This window comes from Chinchilla lanigera, unplaced genomic scaffold (genome assembly GCF_000276665.1).
Source record: "Chinchilla lanigera isolate Chin_1 unplaced genomic scaffold, ChiLan1.0 scaffold00006, whole genome shotgun sequence".
NCBI classification, from domain to species: Eukaryota; Metazoa; Chordata; class Mammalia; order Rodentia; family Chinchillidae; genus Chinchilla; species Chinchilla lanigera.
The window spans coordinates 25,570,421-25,582,911 of record NW_004955407.1 but is presented as its reverse complement, the minus strand read 5'-3'; the positions used below and the strand labels follow the sequence as shown (position 1 = coordinate 25,582,911).

General features: G+C 39.6%; 1 protein-coding gene across 1 annotated transcript in view; it reads right to left on the bottom strand.

The window, feature by feature from the left end:
- The window catches only part of Jam2 (junctional adhesion molecule 2), a gene marked incomplete in the record, with an annotated part of 67,661 nt that overhangs the window by 16,640 nt on the left and 38,530 nt on the right, over window positions 1-12,491 (bottom strand). The window contains 4 exon segments of the mRNA XM_013503918.1: window positions 1,080-1,282; window positions 3,592-3,744; window positions 4,707-4,814; window positions 11,277-11,342. Coding sequence (XP_013359372.1) covers window positions 1,080-1,282; window positions 3,592-3,744; window positions 4,707-4,814; window positions 11,277-11,342 — 530 coding nt within the window.

Here is a 12,491-nt window from a genome sequence, read left to right as displayed (position 1 = left end):
CACATCTGATTAGAAGAGCTAGTCTTTAATGTTATTTTACATTAATAGATAGAAGGGATGAAAGGACGCATTATGCCCTCCTTTCAAAATTCTTAAAATTGTTATTATTGCATTATTACCTCATCTTTAAGAGTTAAAATAATTGTAGTAGCGGTGGTTCTCCCACCTTCATTTGCTTCTTGCTGGAAATTAGATATTTTTAAACTGACAAGCTTCAAATTCAAAGGCCTCTTTTTTCATACCCACTTCTATCCAAAAATGTCATGAAGAAAAAAGTAAAAATAGATTTTTTTTAAAGTATCATTAGCTCTAAGGAGCAGATCTTCACCTGGCAATACACTCCTGTAATCCTAGCGCTCTGGGAGGCTGAGGCAAGAGGATCCCACGTTTGAGCTCAGTTTGGGCAACTTAGTGAGATTCTATCTCAAAAACTAAAAAGGGCTGGGGATATAGCTCAGTGCAAAGGCCCTGGGTTCAATCCCCAGCACTAAAAAAAAAGGAACTTGTGTATAGGCTGCCATCAGTATCTGAGAAAGGCCTTTCAATCAGAATAATTTTAAGGATGAAACAATATGAAAATCTGGACTAAATTTAAAGTAACAAATGTTTAAATTATGGAGGGAACCTCTAACAATCCAGAATCATTGGAAAAAAAGTAATGACAGGGACATCCTAGCACAGGTCCACAGGTTTTCTGGCCACTATCGTCACATGGTCAGCACGGGGCTTGGGCATCCTCCCGTGAGCTTTCCTGTGTATCCCTGGTGGTACGGAGATGCACTTACTAATCTTCCAACCAGGAAGGTAGCTCTAGAGAATTGCCTGACCCACAATCATAAACCAGGCTCCGATCTCCAGCTAGATGCTCGTGTGCTCAGCTCTGCGGTTTCCTGTGCTGTCTTCCACCTCCCACAGCAGCCCTTCCCATCACAGCTCTGTGCCAGCACTGATGTCTGTCCTTCTACTCCCTCCTCCCTCCACTGAGCAAGCCATGGCGTCAGTCCCCTGTCCTCCACCACTTTAAGCTCGAGTAATCATTTCATCCGAGTGCCGGTTATTAGGCCAATACTTGAACTTACCAGAGTTCCAGATTTTGTATTCACTGTGTATGAGCTGTTGGCGCTTCCGGAGTCAAGTTTTGGGTTCTCTAGCAAACGGTTGCCGTCCTTAAACCATATGTATTCAGGAGCTGGGTTACCTTCCTTATCTTGACATCGCAGCTCCACCACAGTTCCACTCAGAGCGAAAGAGGGTATTTCACACGATGGAACTGCTGGAGCCACTGAACAGAGGGCAGCAAATGGTATCAGTTACTTGTAAGCTAAATGTGGACTTTAATATCCCAGTAAAGATGTGCTTACTAGACACCTGTAATAGAGACGGCCCCAACTCAATAGGTCCATTTCCTTTGGGCACATGGTAGACCACCTTAGCTCCTTGCTTTGGAGTAGGGGTCATATGCATAAGTCCTGGCCAGTAGAATGTGAGTAAATGTGATATAGCCATTCCCAGCATTGACCTATAAAAATTCCCTTCATGATTGTCCAGTCATTCATCTCCTTGTCCTCTCCTGCTACCAAGTAGCTGGCAACACCGATAATAATCTTGGAAAGGCATGGATAAAAGATATACCATCCATGATCGTACGATCCTACATTGATGATATAATCATATGGTCAGAGATATATGATCCTACATTAGGCCGAGTCTAATGTAATAATGTAATAATTATTACATCTAATGTAATAATCTCATGAAATACAGGAATATGGCTCTACTACCAGCCCTGAGCCAGCATTTCAGGCTTTACTTAAATGAAAAAAAAAAAAACTTCTATCACGTGAAGCTTCTTGTGAAGCTCTTCTGCTGTAACAGCATACATTATCTTAGCCAGTACAACAGTTCTTCTTTTCCTTCTATCTCTACTGCCTTCTTCACTAATGATTTTAATGTTAATTGTCAACTGTGTTCAAAAGAAGTCAAATCTGAGGATATTTTCTAGGTTTGGTACCAAATTAAAATCTGATTCTGCGTATACCTGGTCCAGTTAGAAAGTATCAACTCCAGGAATTAAAGTTATTCTGCTCTCAGGGATTTGAAAAGTAAAGCAGACTTCATCTGATAATCTCATATGAAGGAAACTCTCAAAGTGGTGTGGGAGGTGGTCTCTAAAGTGGTCCCTCAAGGTCCCCATCTTTGGTTCACACATATGCTCTCTCAGTTACTGAATCCAGCTGTAATCTTGGTCCTGTACTGAAGGGATGCAGAGATGTAACGAGGGCCGCAGATCCATTGTCTTTGAGAGAGGGAGGTTTTACAGAGGGGCTGACTTAAAAACATGAGCTGTGAAAGGCAGCAAGCTTTCTCTGGCTGCTCACAGAAGGAAGAGTCAGAGGAGATTCAAAGCACAGCGGGCATTGGAAGGTGATTTATTGCACTGCAGATGGAGCGGGCCAAGAGGCAAGGAATGTGAGTGGCCTCTAAGAACTGATTGTGGCTTCCAGCTGATAAATAGCACTGAATGGGATCTCAGTCCTACAAACACAAGGGAGCAAAATCTGCCAATACCAAGCATGAGGCTGGAGATGGGTTTTCCCCAGAGCCTCGGGCCAAGAATTCAGCCCATCCAACACCTCACTTCAACTCTGTGATACCCTGAGTACAGCCCGACCTTGCTGCTGGACTTCTGATATGTAGAACAGTAAGTTAAGAAGTGAGTGTTCTTTCAAGCTGCTACATTCGTGATAATTTGTTACACAGCAATGCAAAATGAATACACCAGCTGAATCTGCTGATAAATTCCCTGAATTTTTTTTCTATACTAATGCTTTACTAATATTTCAGAAAAAGCCTGGACAACCTGAAAAAGAGAAAGGGAATTATTTTATTTACTTTACTTGGCGGCTTCTGGTAACACTAATGAAGGAGAAGAGATCATGTTCCTTTGGCAATTACCCTGATCTTAGCTGTCGTGGTTCTTATAGCAATTAAACATACCAGGTCTGCAGCTAGCTCATCTGGATCCAGATAATTTAATTTCTATTTCTCCATCTATAAAAAGCAGGTTTCAGTGAAAATGAAGTAAAATTACCTAAAGGTCCTAACACACTAGCTGCAAAATAAATGCTAATTTTTTTTAACCACACACCTTCTAATCCTTCTCATGGCTACATTTTAGCTTTGTTTTTTGTTGTTGTTGTTGTTTTTGTTTTTGTTTTCCTATCATGTGATACTATTTTAGGTGACAGCAGAAACAGTATATTATGCTGAAAGCTATTAGAAAATGAAATCTTAAGGAAAATACTCCTATATATAGATAAGACCACTGGGAATTACATCAATCATAAGGAAAGGTTTTCTGATAGTAAATTAGTGAGAGTAAAATTTCAGCACACACAGTAGTACAGTAGGAAGAAACAATCAAGATCGTGCTGGGAAGGTGGTACCTGCAGTTCCTGCAGCTTTTTTGGTTGAGGATCCTAGTTAGTGCTGCTGTGTCCATGGCTGGGGGGGTCCATGGGCCCCCTTGCTCCAGAGCTGGTGGTGAAGATAGGGCAGGTGACAGTAATCACACAGACACATGCACATTACCTAGTACTTCCAGAGTGATTGTGTCCTCTGCCAGGTTTTGGCCTTGCTCAGATGGGGCACTAACTTCACAACGATATTTCCCAGCATCATTTCTTGTGACATTTTTGATCCGTATACTGAAATCTATTCTCTCAGCTCGATCTTTAAAATCACCTTTAAGGAAAGAAGACAATTATATAAATAACTTCATATGTGAAATCTTCCACAAGTCATTTTAATAACTAAGCATTCATTTTCCTGCTAGTAAACTCAGTTTTAAACCTTAAAAATTGCTGAGCATGCTGATGTATGTTTGTAACTTCAGCACTCTGAGAGGCTGATGCAGGAGGATTGCAAGATCAAGCCCAGCCTAGATAACTTTGTGATTAGAAATAAGATTCAGAAGGAATATTTTAAGTTTTCTATGAACTAAAAACATGTTTCTGTTTAATTCTTTAAAATTAAATAATACATAGTTTTAAAAAAATAATCACATGTTTATTATCCTTGTTAAATTGTATTTTCATAAAATATTTATCATGGAAAAATCCAAACATCTAATTAGAGAACAGAGGAACATAAACTTCAGTATACCCATTCTCCATCTGTCAACAGTAATCAGTGTGTGTTCTATCTTATTTCATCTGTACCCTTAACCAACGGATGATTTTTAAGCAAATTATGTCATAACATTTCATCCATTATTACCTCACTTTTCATTGAAAGCACATTGTACACCCAACAGGAAGAGCAGAGTTTGGAAACAAATACATAACACATAAAAAGCATTTTGCTACTGGTCAGTGTAATTACCTTTCCTTAGGTCCTAACTCCCCGAGCTTCTCGTGGTGGCAGCAATCTTCCATCCCAAACTCACACCATTTTCCCCTCTTTTTATCTTGATAGTTTAATCTACTGAGAAAACAAGGGCCCCGGGTCCCAGTGGGATTCACTTACTTCTGTTCTCTGGTCTCTGTTTTTGTGGTTGTTATGTTTTAAGTGAGACACTGTTGGTTTCCCTTCACACTTACAAACACAGATTTTCAGGAACCGGTCCTGTCTTGTTCCTACTTTTAGATTAAACGATCTGGGCTGTATTCTCTTCATCTCACCTCATCAGGTCTGCAACGTCTTACCTTGGAAAGCCTGTTGGTAGTAGACGAAGGAGATGCCCCGCCCCAGTTTCTTCCACTCTAATCTGGAGGAAATGGGCTTCTTTGGATTTCTACAGGCTAAAATAGCCTCTAGAAACAACAACAGAAATATTTTATTTTCTAATTGTCCCCGTGAATTTATATTTTACTAAGTTAACAAATTTTAAACATCCTTAACTTACTCCTTTACATTTCTACTCATTTGATTCATTTATTTATTCATTCATAACTTACATCAACAGGTACCCTGTTGGCTTAGCCCAAAACTGAACTGGAAGCATTACAGCTCTTCCACATCATGATGTGACACTATTCTGCTTTCTTTTAGTTACTGAGCCTGATTTTCCAACAGCAAAATAAGGTTGTACCTCTTAGAGCTGTTGTGAGTCTTCAAATACAATAATATATGCAGAGCACCGAGGCCTAACCATAATAAAGACTTAACAATCAGGAGCTACAATTAATTTCTTATCTTATTATTCCCTATCAGCCCTCAAGGAGTCTACAGTCTGCTGGAAGAGGTAAATAAAGTAATATTTCAGTCAGCTCTGATGAGCACCAAGGCCGAGGCATAGGGAGGGCGCTATACACTTAGTGCCTAAGCAAGGCACCTTGTCCAGGCCAAGCTATGCTGCTGGGGAATCCCAGAGATATTTTCCCAGCAGGCTCCCTCTCACTTGGATCCCTTCTTTGTTGATCTTCTCTACAGTATATTAACATAAACACAATATGGGCCTCTAACAAATCGGTGATTCCAGCACCCCAAATGACCGCTTGTATAACCTTGCCTCAAAGCAGATAAACTATTAAAAGTTTTAACCTCAGCATCAAATGGAACATCCTCAATGAGATTAAATTCATTTAGTTGTAGGAAATTTACTGCAATTGCATCACTGAAGAATTCCTGGAACCTCCGAAGGAGTCATTTTTTTCAACTGTCTAAACAAGATGACTGAGGGGAGGAACACGTAGTGCTGGCGTGCAAACAGCCTAGTTGCCAGACAGAACCCTACAGCTATAAACAGTTTTAAAGCATGCTTCACCCAGGCTCTCTAAAACATAAAATGAATATTTCCGAGAGATTTTCTTCCCACAAGGCAAATCATACGCCTTTAAGAAAGCAAACTGTCTTTGATTAGGAGACAAATTATGTTAAGATCTTTTCCATAACTTTGATTTTTGACATTAAGCAAATTTAGTGCTGTGTAAAAATGTTATCCCAGACTTTATTAAAGATACACACACTGACATGGACAAAAGCCTGGAAGTACATGTGTGGCTGAAAACTGTACCAAGTGATGATTTCTTTTTGGAAGCATGATGATTTTCTTCTTTATACATACAGTCTGTATTAGTATTAGGTAGACTCATTGCTAGAAATAAAGAAATGGAATAAAAACAAGCAGAAAATAGGGCAGAGAAAAGAAAGGCAAGGAAAAAAAGAATCAAAAGTTGTTTTGAAGGATGCTTAAAGTTTCTAAAACAGGTTTTCCATGACAAAGAAATATCATTTTACAAAGTGTTTACAGCTATGCTACAGAGACAAATGTGTGCTAAGGGACCTGTCTGAGGAAACGCAGCTCTGTTCTGTTGATTAAGGAGAGGGGGTGGTGACCTTCCGGAGTCTTGAGTTTTAGATAGGTTTCCTTCCCGTAGTTTGTTGAATTTCCCAACAATTAAACCCACACCCACACTCATTTTTTTACTCATTCTCCATGTCTTATTCTTACATTTGAAGAATCATTTTAGACTCAGTCACATTGTTCCATGTATTTTTTCATACACACACACACACACACACACACACACACACACACCACACGTACACCCCACACACCCATCTTGGTGAATTCTTCATGATTTGTGTCCTCACTGCTCTATGGGAAAAACTAAGGAAATTATATTAGAAAATGTAATCAATGGTTTTTCTACATCCACTAACTTTACTCCAGCCCTCCCACTCCCTCACTGACCATGTAAAATGTGGAGATGGTCTACCCAACTTGTCCAAAGTATGTTAAGTATTTCCCATGTCTGACACTGTTCTTGAGCTATACCAATGAATATAGCAAAGAACTCCGGCCCTTTGGGATTTTACAGCCTGGCTGGGGAAGTGAGGCAAACAGCAACATCAGAAGGGAACCTGCAAGCCCGGCCTGGTGGGGCACGCCTGTAATCCCAGCACTTGGGAGGCTGAGGCAGGAGGATCGTTGCGAGTTTGTGACCAGCCTGGGCTACAAAGGGAGCTCAAGGCCAGCCTGAACTACACAGCGAAACCCTGTCTCAAAAAGGCGAAAAAAAAAAAAAAAAGAAGAAGGGAACCTGCAGTACCTCCGAGGGCGAGGAGTGCTGCGGGGGTTGGGAGAGTACAGCAGAGCATGTGAGGCTGGGGACTGCTGGGAACAAGGGTGTAATTTTAAAAACCAGGGTAGTGAGAGTTCACCCCTTTTAGAATATGTCATACGGGCCTTTGAGAATGAGTGTCCACAGCAGGGAAAAGCCAGAACCTAGAACCTAGGGTGCCAATATCTTGAACATTTGCCTCCAGAACTGTGAGTGCATAAATCTTTGTTATTTGAAGCCACCTAGTTTGTAGTATTTTGTTATGGCAACCACAGGAAATGAACAAAGATATTAAAAAATACTGGAATCATGGGGTCAGTGTGAAGATAAAGAGTCAAATGAACCTAGAAGCTAACTCTCACAGACTTTCCTTGATTTCTTTAGACAAAATTCAACGCTCACAGCCAGCATAATTTTCTGACCTAGCTTCAGAGGTACTATAACATAACATGCCAATCCACAGCATAGGGTTTAGAGTTAGTGCTCTGTCATGCACTAGGTATGTGATAACGGGAAAATTACTTTCTGTTTTTGAATTTTATGTCCACATTCATAAAATGATAAAATAGGAGGAGAGGTGATTGTGAAAAATAGAGAAATCAAAATATATCATGTACAGGTACAATTTCCCTATGATGAATAAGATCTTCATGTATATTTTATTTTATTTTATTATTATTATTTTTTCTTTGGTACTGGAATCAAACTCAGGACCTTGCACTTGCCAGGCAGGCGCTTGTGCTGCTGAGCTATATCCCCAGCCCTTCATGTATATATATATATGTTTTTTTTTTTTTTCTTTTTTTTGAGACAAGGTCTTCCTGTGCAGTTCAGGCTGGCCTTGAGCTCACTTTGTAGCCCAGGCTGGTCTCGAATTCATAACAATCCTCCTGCCTCAGCCTCCCGAGTGCTGGGATTACAGGCATGCACCACCACGCCCAGCCCTTCATGTATATTTTTAAAAATATAAAATAATAGTGCTCACCTTACAAAGCTGTCATAAAGATTAAATGAGAGGATGTACACACTTGGTGCGCATGACAGCTTGCACACGGTACACACTCCAGACACGGCCATTATTATTTTCACCCATGGGAACTTCTCTTCAGTTGCAAGCTTGCCTTGATGTAACAGAAACCTGCACTTGACACTACCACAAATTTACCCATAAATCCTTTAGTTCCTAACTCAGAACTAAAAGGTTACCTCTGTTTTGAACATAAAAGAAAATATCATCACAGTTTTTTTCCCTCAACACAGGCATATTAAAACAGAAAAAAAATTGTCAAGTTTTTTCTATTAAGGTGATTCATTCATTGCCAAAACACCTGTTTCATGTAGTGGAGAGCAGATAATCATTTAGAAAAAGCATGAGCAGGAACATGTAGCAAAATAATCACTTATAAGATAGGAGAATCATTATAAATTTTAATCTTTCTAGGATTCTGTGCTGCTATCTTTTGACTTTACTCTTAGTGAGTTAAATATCCTACATAACAAGAAAAGAATCGATCCTACCAAAGTAGTTCTGAGGAATTAGCAGAAACTACTTCTGAGAAGAAACACTTGCTATTAAGTAAACTCTGATTAATAGCATTCAGGGTTGGACACGCTTCTCACCGGGCTGTTCATGTCATTCACAAGCCTGACAGCGCTGCCCCAGTCCAGTCCCGGCCTGCTTTTGGCACCAGCATGCAAGTGATGCAGACCAGCAGAACCAGAAAGAAGGGATTAACTCACAGATTTCTGACACTGGAGAAATAAGAGATTAAAACCTGAATGAAATGGGTAGGACACACATGCACATATGTACAAATCACAAAATATTATAAACTTTAAGTAAGATGAAGCTGCTGTGTAAAATAGCCTAAAAGTAAAATATGGAAGAACACAGAAATTTATGTTTGCCATATTGGAATAACTGGTCACAAATAAATTGGAATTAAACTGAAATTTTCAGTTAAAAATCACAGCAAACACTTATTTTGGAGTGAGACCAACGCTTTTTCTTGGCTAGGGCTTGAACCCAGGTCCTTGAACGTACTAAGCATGTACTCTACCACTGAACTGTATCCCCAGCCCTGAGACTAACACTTGATTGCAATAGATCACAGAAAGACATTACAAATACATTCAAAATAAAACCTGCATTAAAAAGTAATGTAATTAGGTGCAAGGTTTCTTTTTTTTTTTTTGGTTTTTTTCCGGTACCGGGAACTGAACTCACAACCTTGCGCTTGCCAGGCAGGCGCTTTTTGCCGCTGAGCTAAATCCCCAGCCCCTAAGGTTTCATTTTTAATTTAGGAGTGAGAGAAATGTTCTGCGTCCAGGTAGAGGTGGCAGTTGCATAAGTGGTGAATATACTAAATGCCACTAAACTGTTCATTTTAAAATGATGGTTTTTAGGCTATGTGAATTTTCCCTCAGTACATTTGTAAAGTACTGGAAGACTAGAGGATGTAATTTTGATGTGCTCATTCAGATATCATGGTGCAGAGCGTAAGAGACAGGGATGTACACCTAACTGGGCCCAGCAGTCGGCCCTCCAGTGGGGAGCAGGAAAACACACTTCACTCCCTTTGTCCCTCAGGGACATTCTGCTCCATTTGCCTCTCCGCTGTGCTTGTTCTTTCAGCCTGGCCAGGCTCCTTTCTGGCATCCGACCCAGCCCTGTTTGTCCTCCCGTTAAGTACTTAGTGCAAACTACTCCCAAACACTGGTTTTCTCTTCCCACCGCTCCTCATTTAAAACTAACCCACAATAAAGTGGGGCTCATTAGCTAAATCATGTAAAATATCAGAGCTTCAAAGGATCCAGATAACCTCAGTAATTATTTCAGTGATTTATTGTGAAGGGATTTGTTATTTTTGAGTGATGGACTTGTTCTTAATTTTCACACATTTTTCCTTAAGGAAGGCACATAACACTTATTCCGTCCTAGGCACGACTGTAAGTACTGTACAAAGACTATCTTGTTTAAATCCGGACATCAGGCTTCTTTAATCTTTGTCTCTTTCAAGCCTATTAGCCCAATTCTGGGAACTGAAAACGTATTTGAAGATGAGAACTCAGACATTTGTTTGTTCCAGCTGAACTTGAACTTGGACCCCAGACTCCCAGAACGCTGGGATTACAAGAGTGTGCCACCATACCGGATCATCTCTAGCCTTAAAAAAGCATAATATATTAGAAATGACAATTATCCTGATTGCTATATATTATTAATTATATTCAAGTAAAAGATCTTTTGGAAAAAGATGTCAATATTTGAAGTAAACTCATAAAAGCCTTAAGGCACTACTTTTTTGCTCATTAATTCCCTTCAATAATTTTTTTTGTTTTGTTTTGCTTTTTGAGACAGGGTCTTGCTATGTAGTTCAAGCTGGCCTTGAACTCACTGTGTATGCCAGACAGGCATCAAACTTGTGGCAATCCTCCTGCCTCAGCCTCCTGAGTGCTGATATTTTAGGTGCGTGCCACCATGCCCAGCTACTTCCATTAACGGTGGCAAAAATACACATAACTAAAATTTATCCTTTTTTTTTTTTTTTTTGTTGAGGCAGCATCTCACTGTATAATTCAGGCAGGCCTCAAACTCAATATTGAACCCAGGTGGCCTCGAACTCACAGCAATCTTCCTTCCTCAGCCTCCCAAGTGCTACGATTACATGTGCCACCATGCCCAGCTGTTAAAATTTATTATTTTAATCATTTTGTACTGTACAGTTAAATAACATTAAGTGTATTTACACTGTTGTGCATTTAATTTCCAGAATTTTTTCATTTAACAAAATTTCAACTTTATACCCATTAATAAATCCTAAGAATATTTTTATGCTGCTACAAATGTTAGCTCAAAATAGAATACATTAATGTCACCTCAAATGCTTAGAGTGGGGTTGAGGTACTATTTCCATTCACCATCTTTAACTAGTTGGAAACTTTTTAAGATCGCTAGCTCCCTGTTTCACAAATTAGACTTTCTTCATGGCAGCTATTATACCTCAGAGATCTGTCTTTTATTGATTTTCCAAAATTTCTACTGAGATGGAGCAAGAGTTGTCAAGATGGAATCAGCGTAGAGCATTTCAGGTAGAAGAATTAGTGTAGGGTGAGGCAGAAGATCCCAACAACTAGAAATACAGTTTCACATAGGTCATCCTCAGAAGGTATTTGAAGAATACAACTCAGAAAAATGAGACACTATACCTTGGTACTCTATCGCTGTGACTACTTGACGGCCTTTTGAGGCAGATAATCCATACGCCTTATGATCTGAAACATTAAAAGAGACAGGGTAATTAAAATAGCACACAAGCCTATCTTAAAATATCGGTGTGGGATGAAATATACAAGCAAACTAGCCTAACTTTGAGAATAGGTTTACCCACTTCACAACATATAAGTTTTGTTTGTTTGTTTGTTTTTTGTCTTTTTTGAGACAGGGTCTCACTATGCAGTTCAGGTTGGCCTTGAGCTCACTTTGTAGCCTGGCCTGGTCTAGAACTTGCAGCAATCCTCTTGCCTCAGCCTCCCGAGTGCTGCATGCATTACAGGCATGCACCACCATGCCCGGCATAAGTTTTAAAGTACCAAAATAGGAGAATCAAACTATGTGTGTTTCTACCAGTTTATGTATTGTGGCTTGGACATTTAAGCACTTCTCAAAGCAGAACCAGTAGATGTTTTCTGGCTGTCCCACAGATAACATTCTCCTAGCTGTACTGAAAACAACAATTTATGTCCTTAATTCACCTTAATATACAACATTGGTGTCTGTCTGTCCATCTGTTCATCCATCCATTCATCTACCAACCCATCCATCCATCATCCATCCAGAAACTGTTTTTCTGATTCAGCTATTTCTTTCCATATAGTATTTTATCCTGTCATTGACTCAATTACCATTTATTTGCCAAAAAGTATTAAGTCTATATCTTAGTTCTAATTTCTACTCTGAGATGAAATCCATAAGTCCCCAACACACACACACACACACACACACACACACACACACACACACACACGCTGGACATTAAATCTTTATTCCCTACATGTCCCACAGACTCAAGGGCACAAGTGACCTGTCAGTGTGCTCCCAAATTTTGTTTTATTTTACAAATCTCATCACAGTGAAAGGCATTAAATCCACATGATCACTCCTGTTAGAATCTTAGGTGAAGTCCATGATCCACTCATCCTCTCACCCATTCACTTACCCATTTCTAATCTATGGAGGAAGATTGTGTGTCACCGAGGGAAATGTTTCGAAATAGTTGTCCTTTTTTCATTGCCCTTTTCTATTTTTGTATGCAGTCTTTGCCTCAAGGAGGGCGTCTAGATAGCCCAAATCTTTGTCATACTTAAAAAGTCTGGTCATCACGGAAATGAAAAATTTATAGTTTAGGTAAACATGTACAAGAA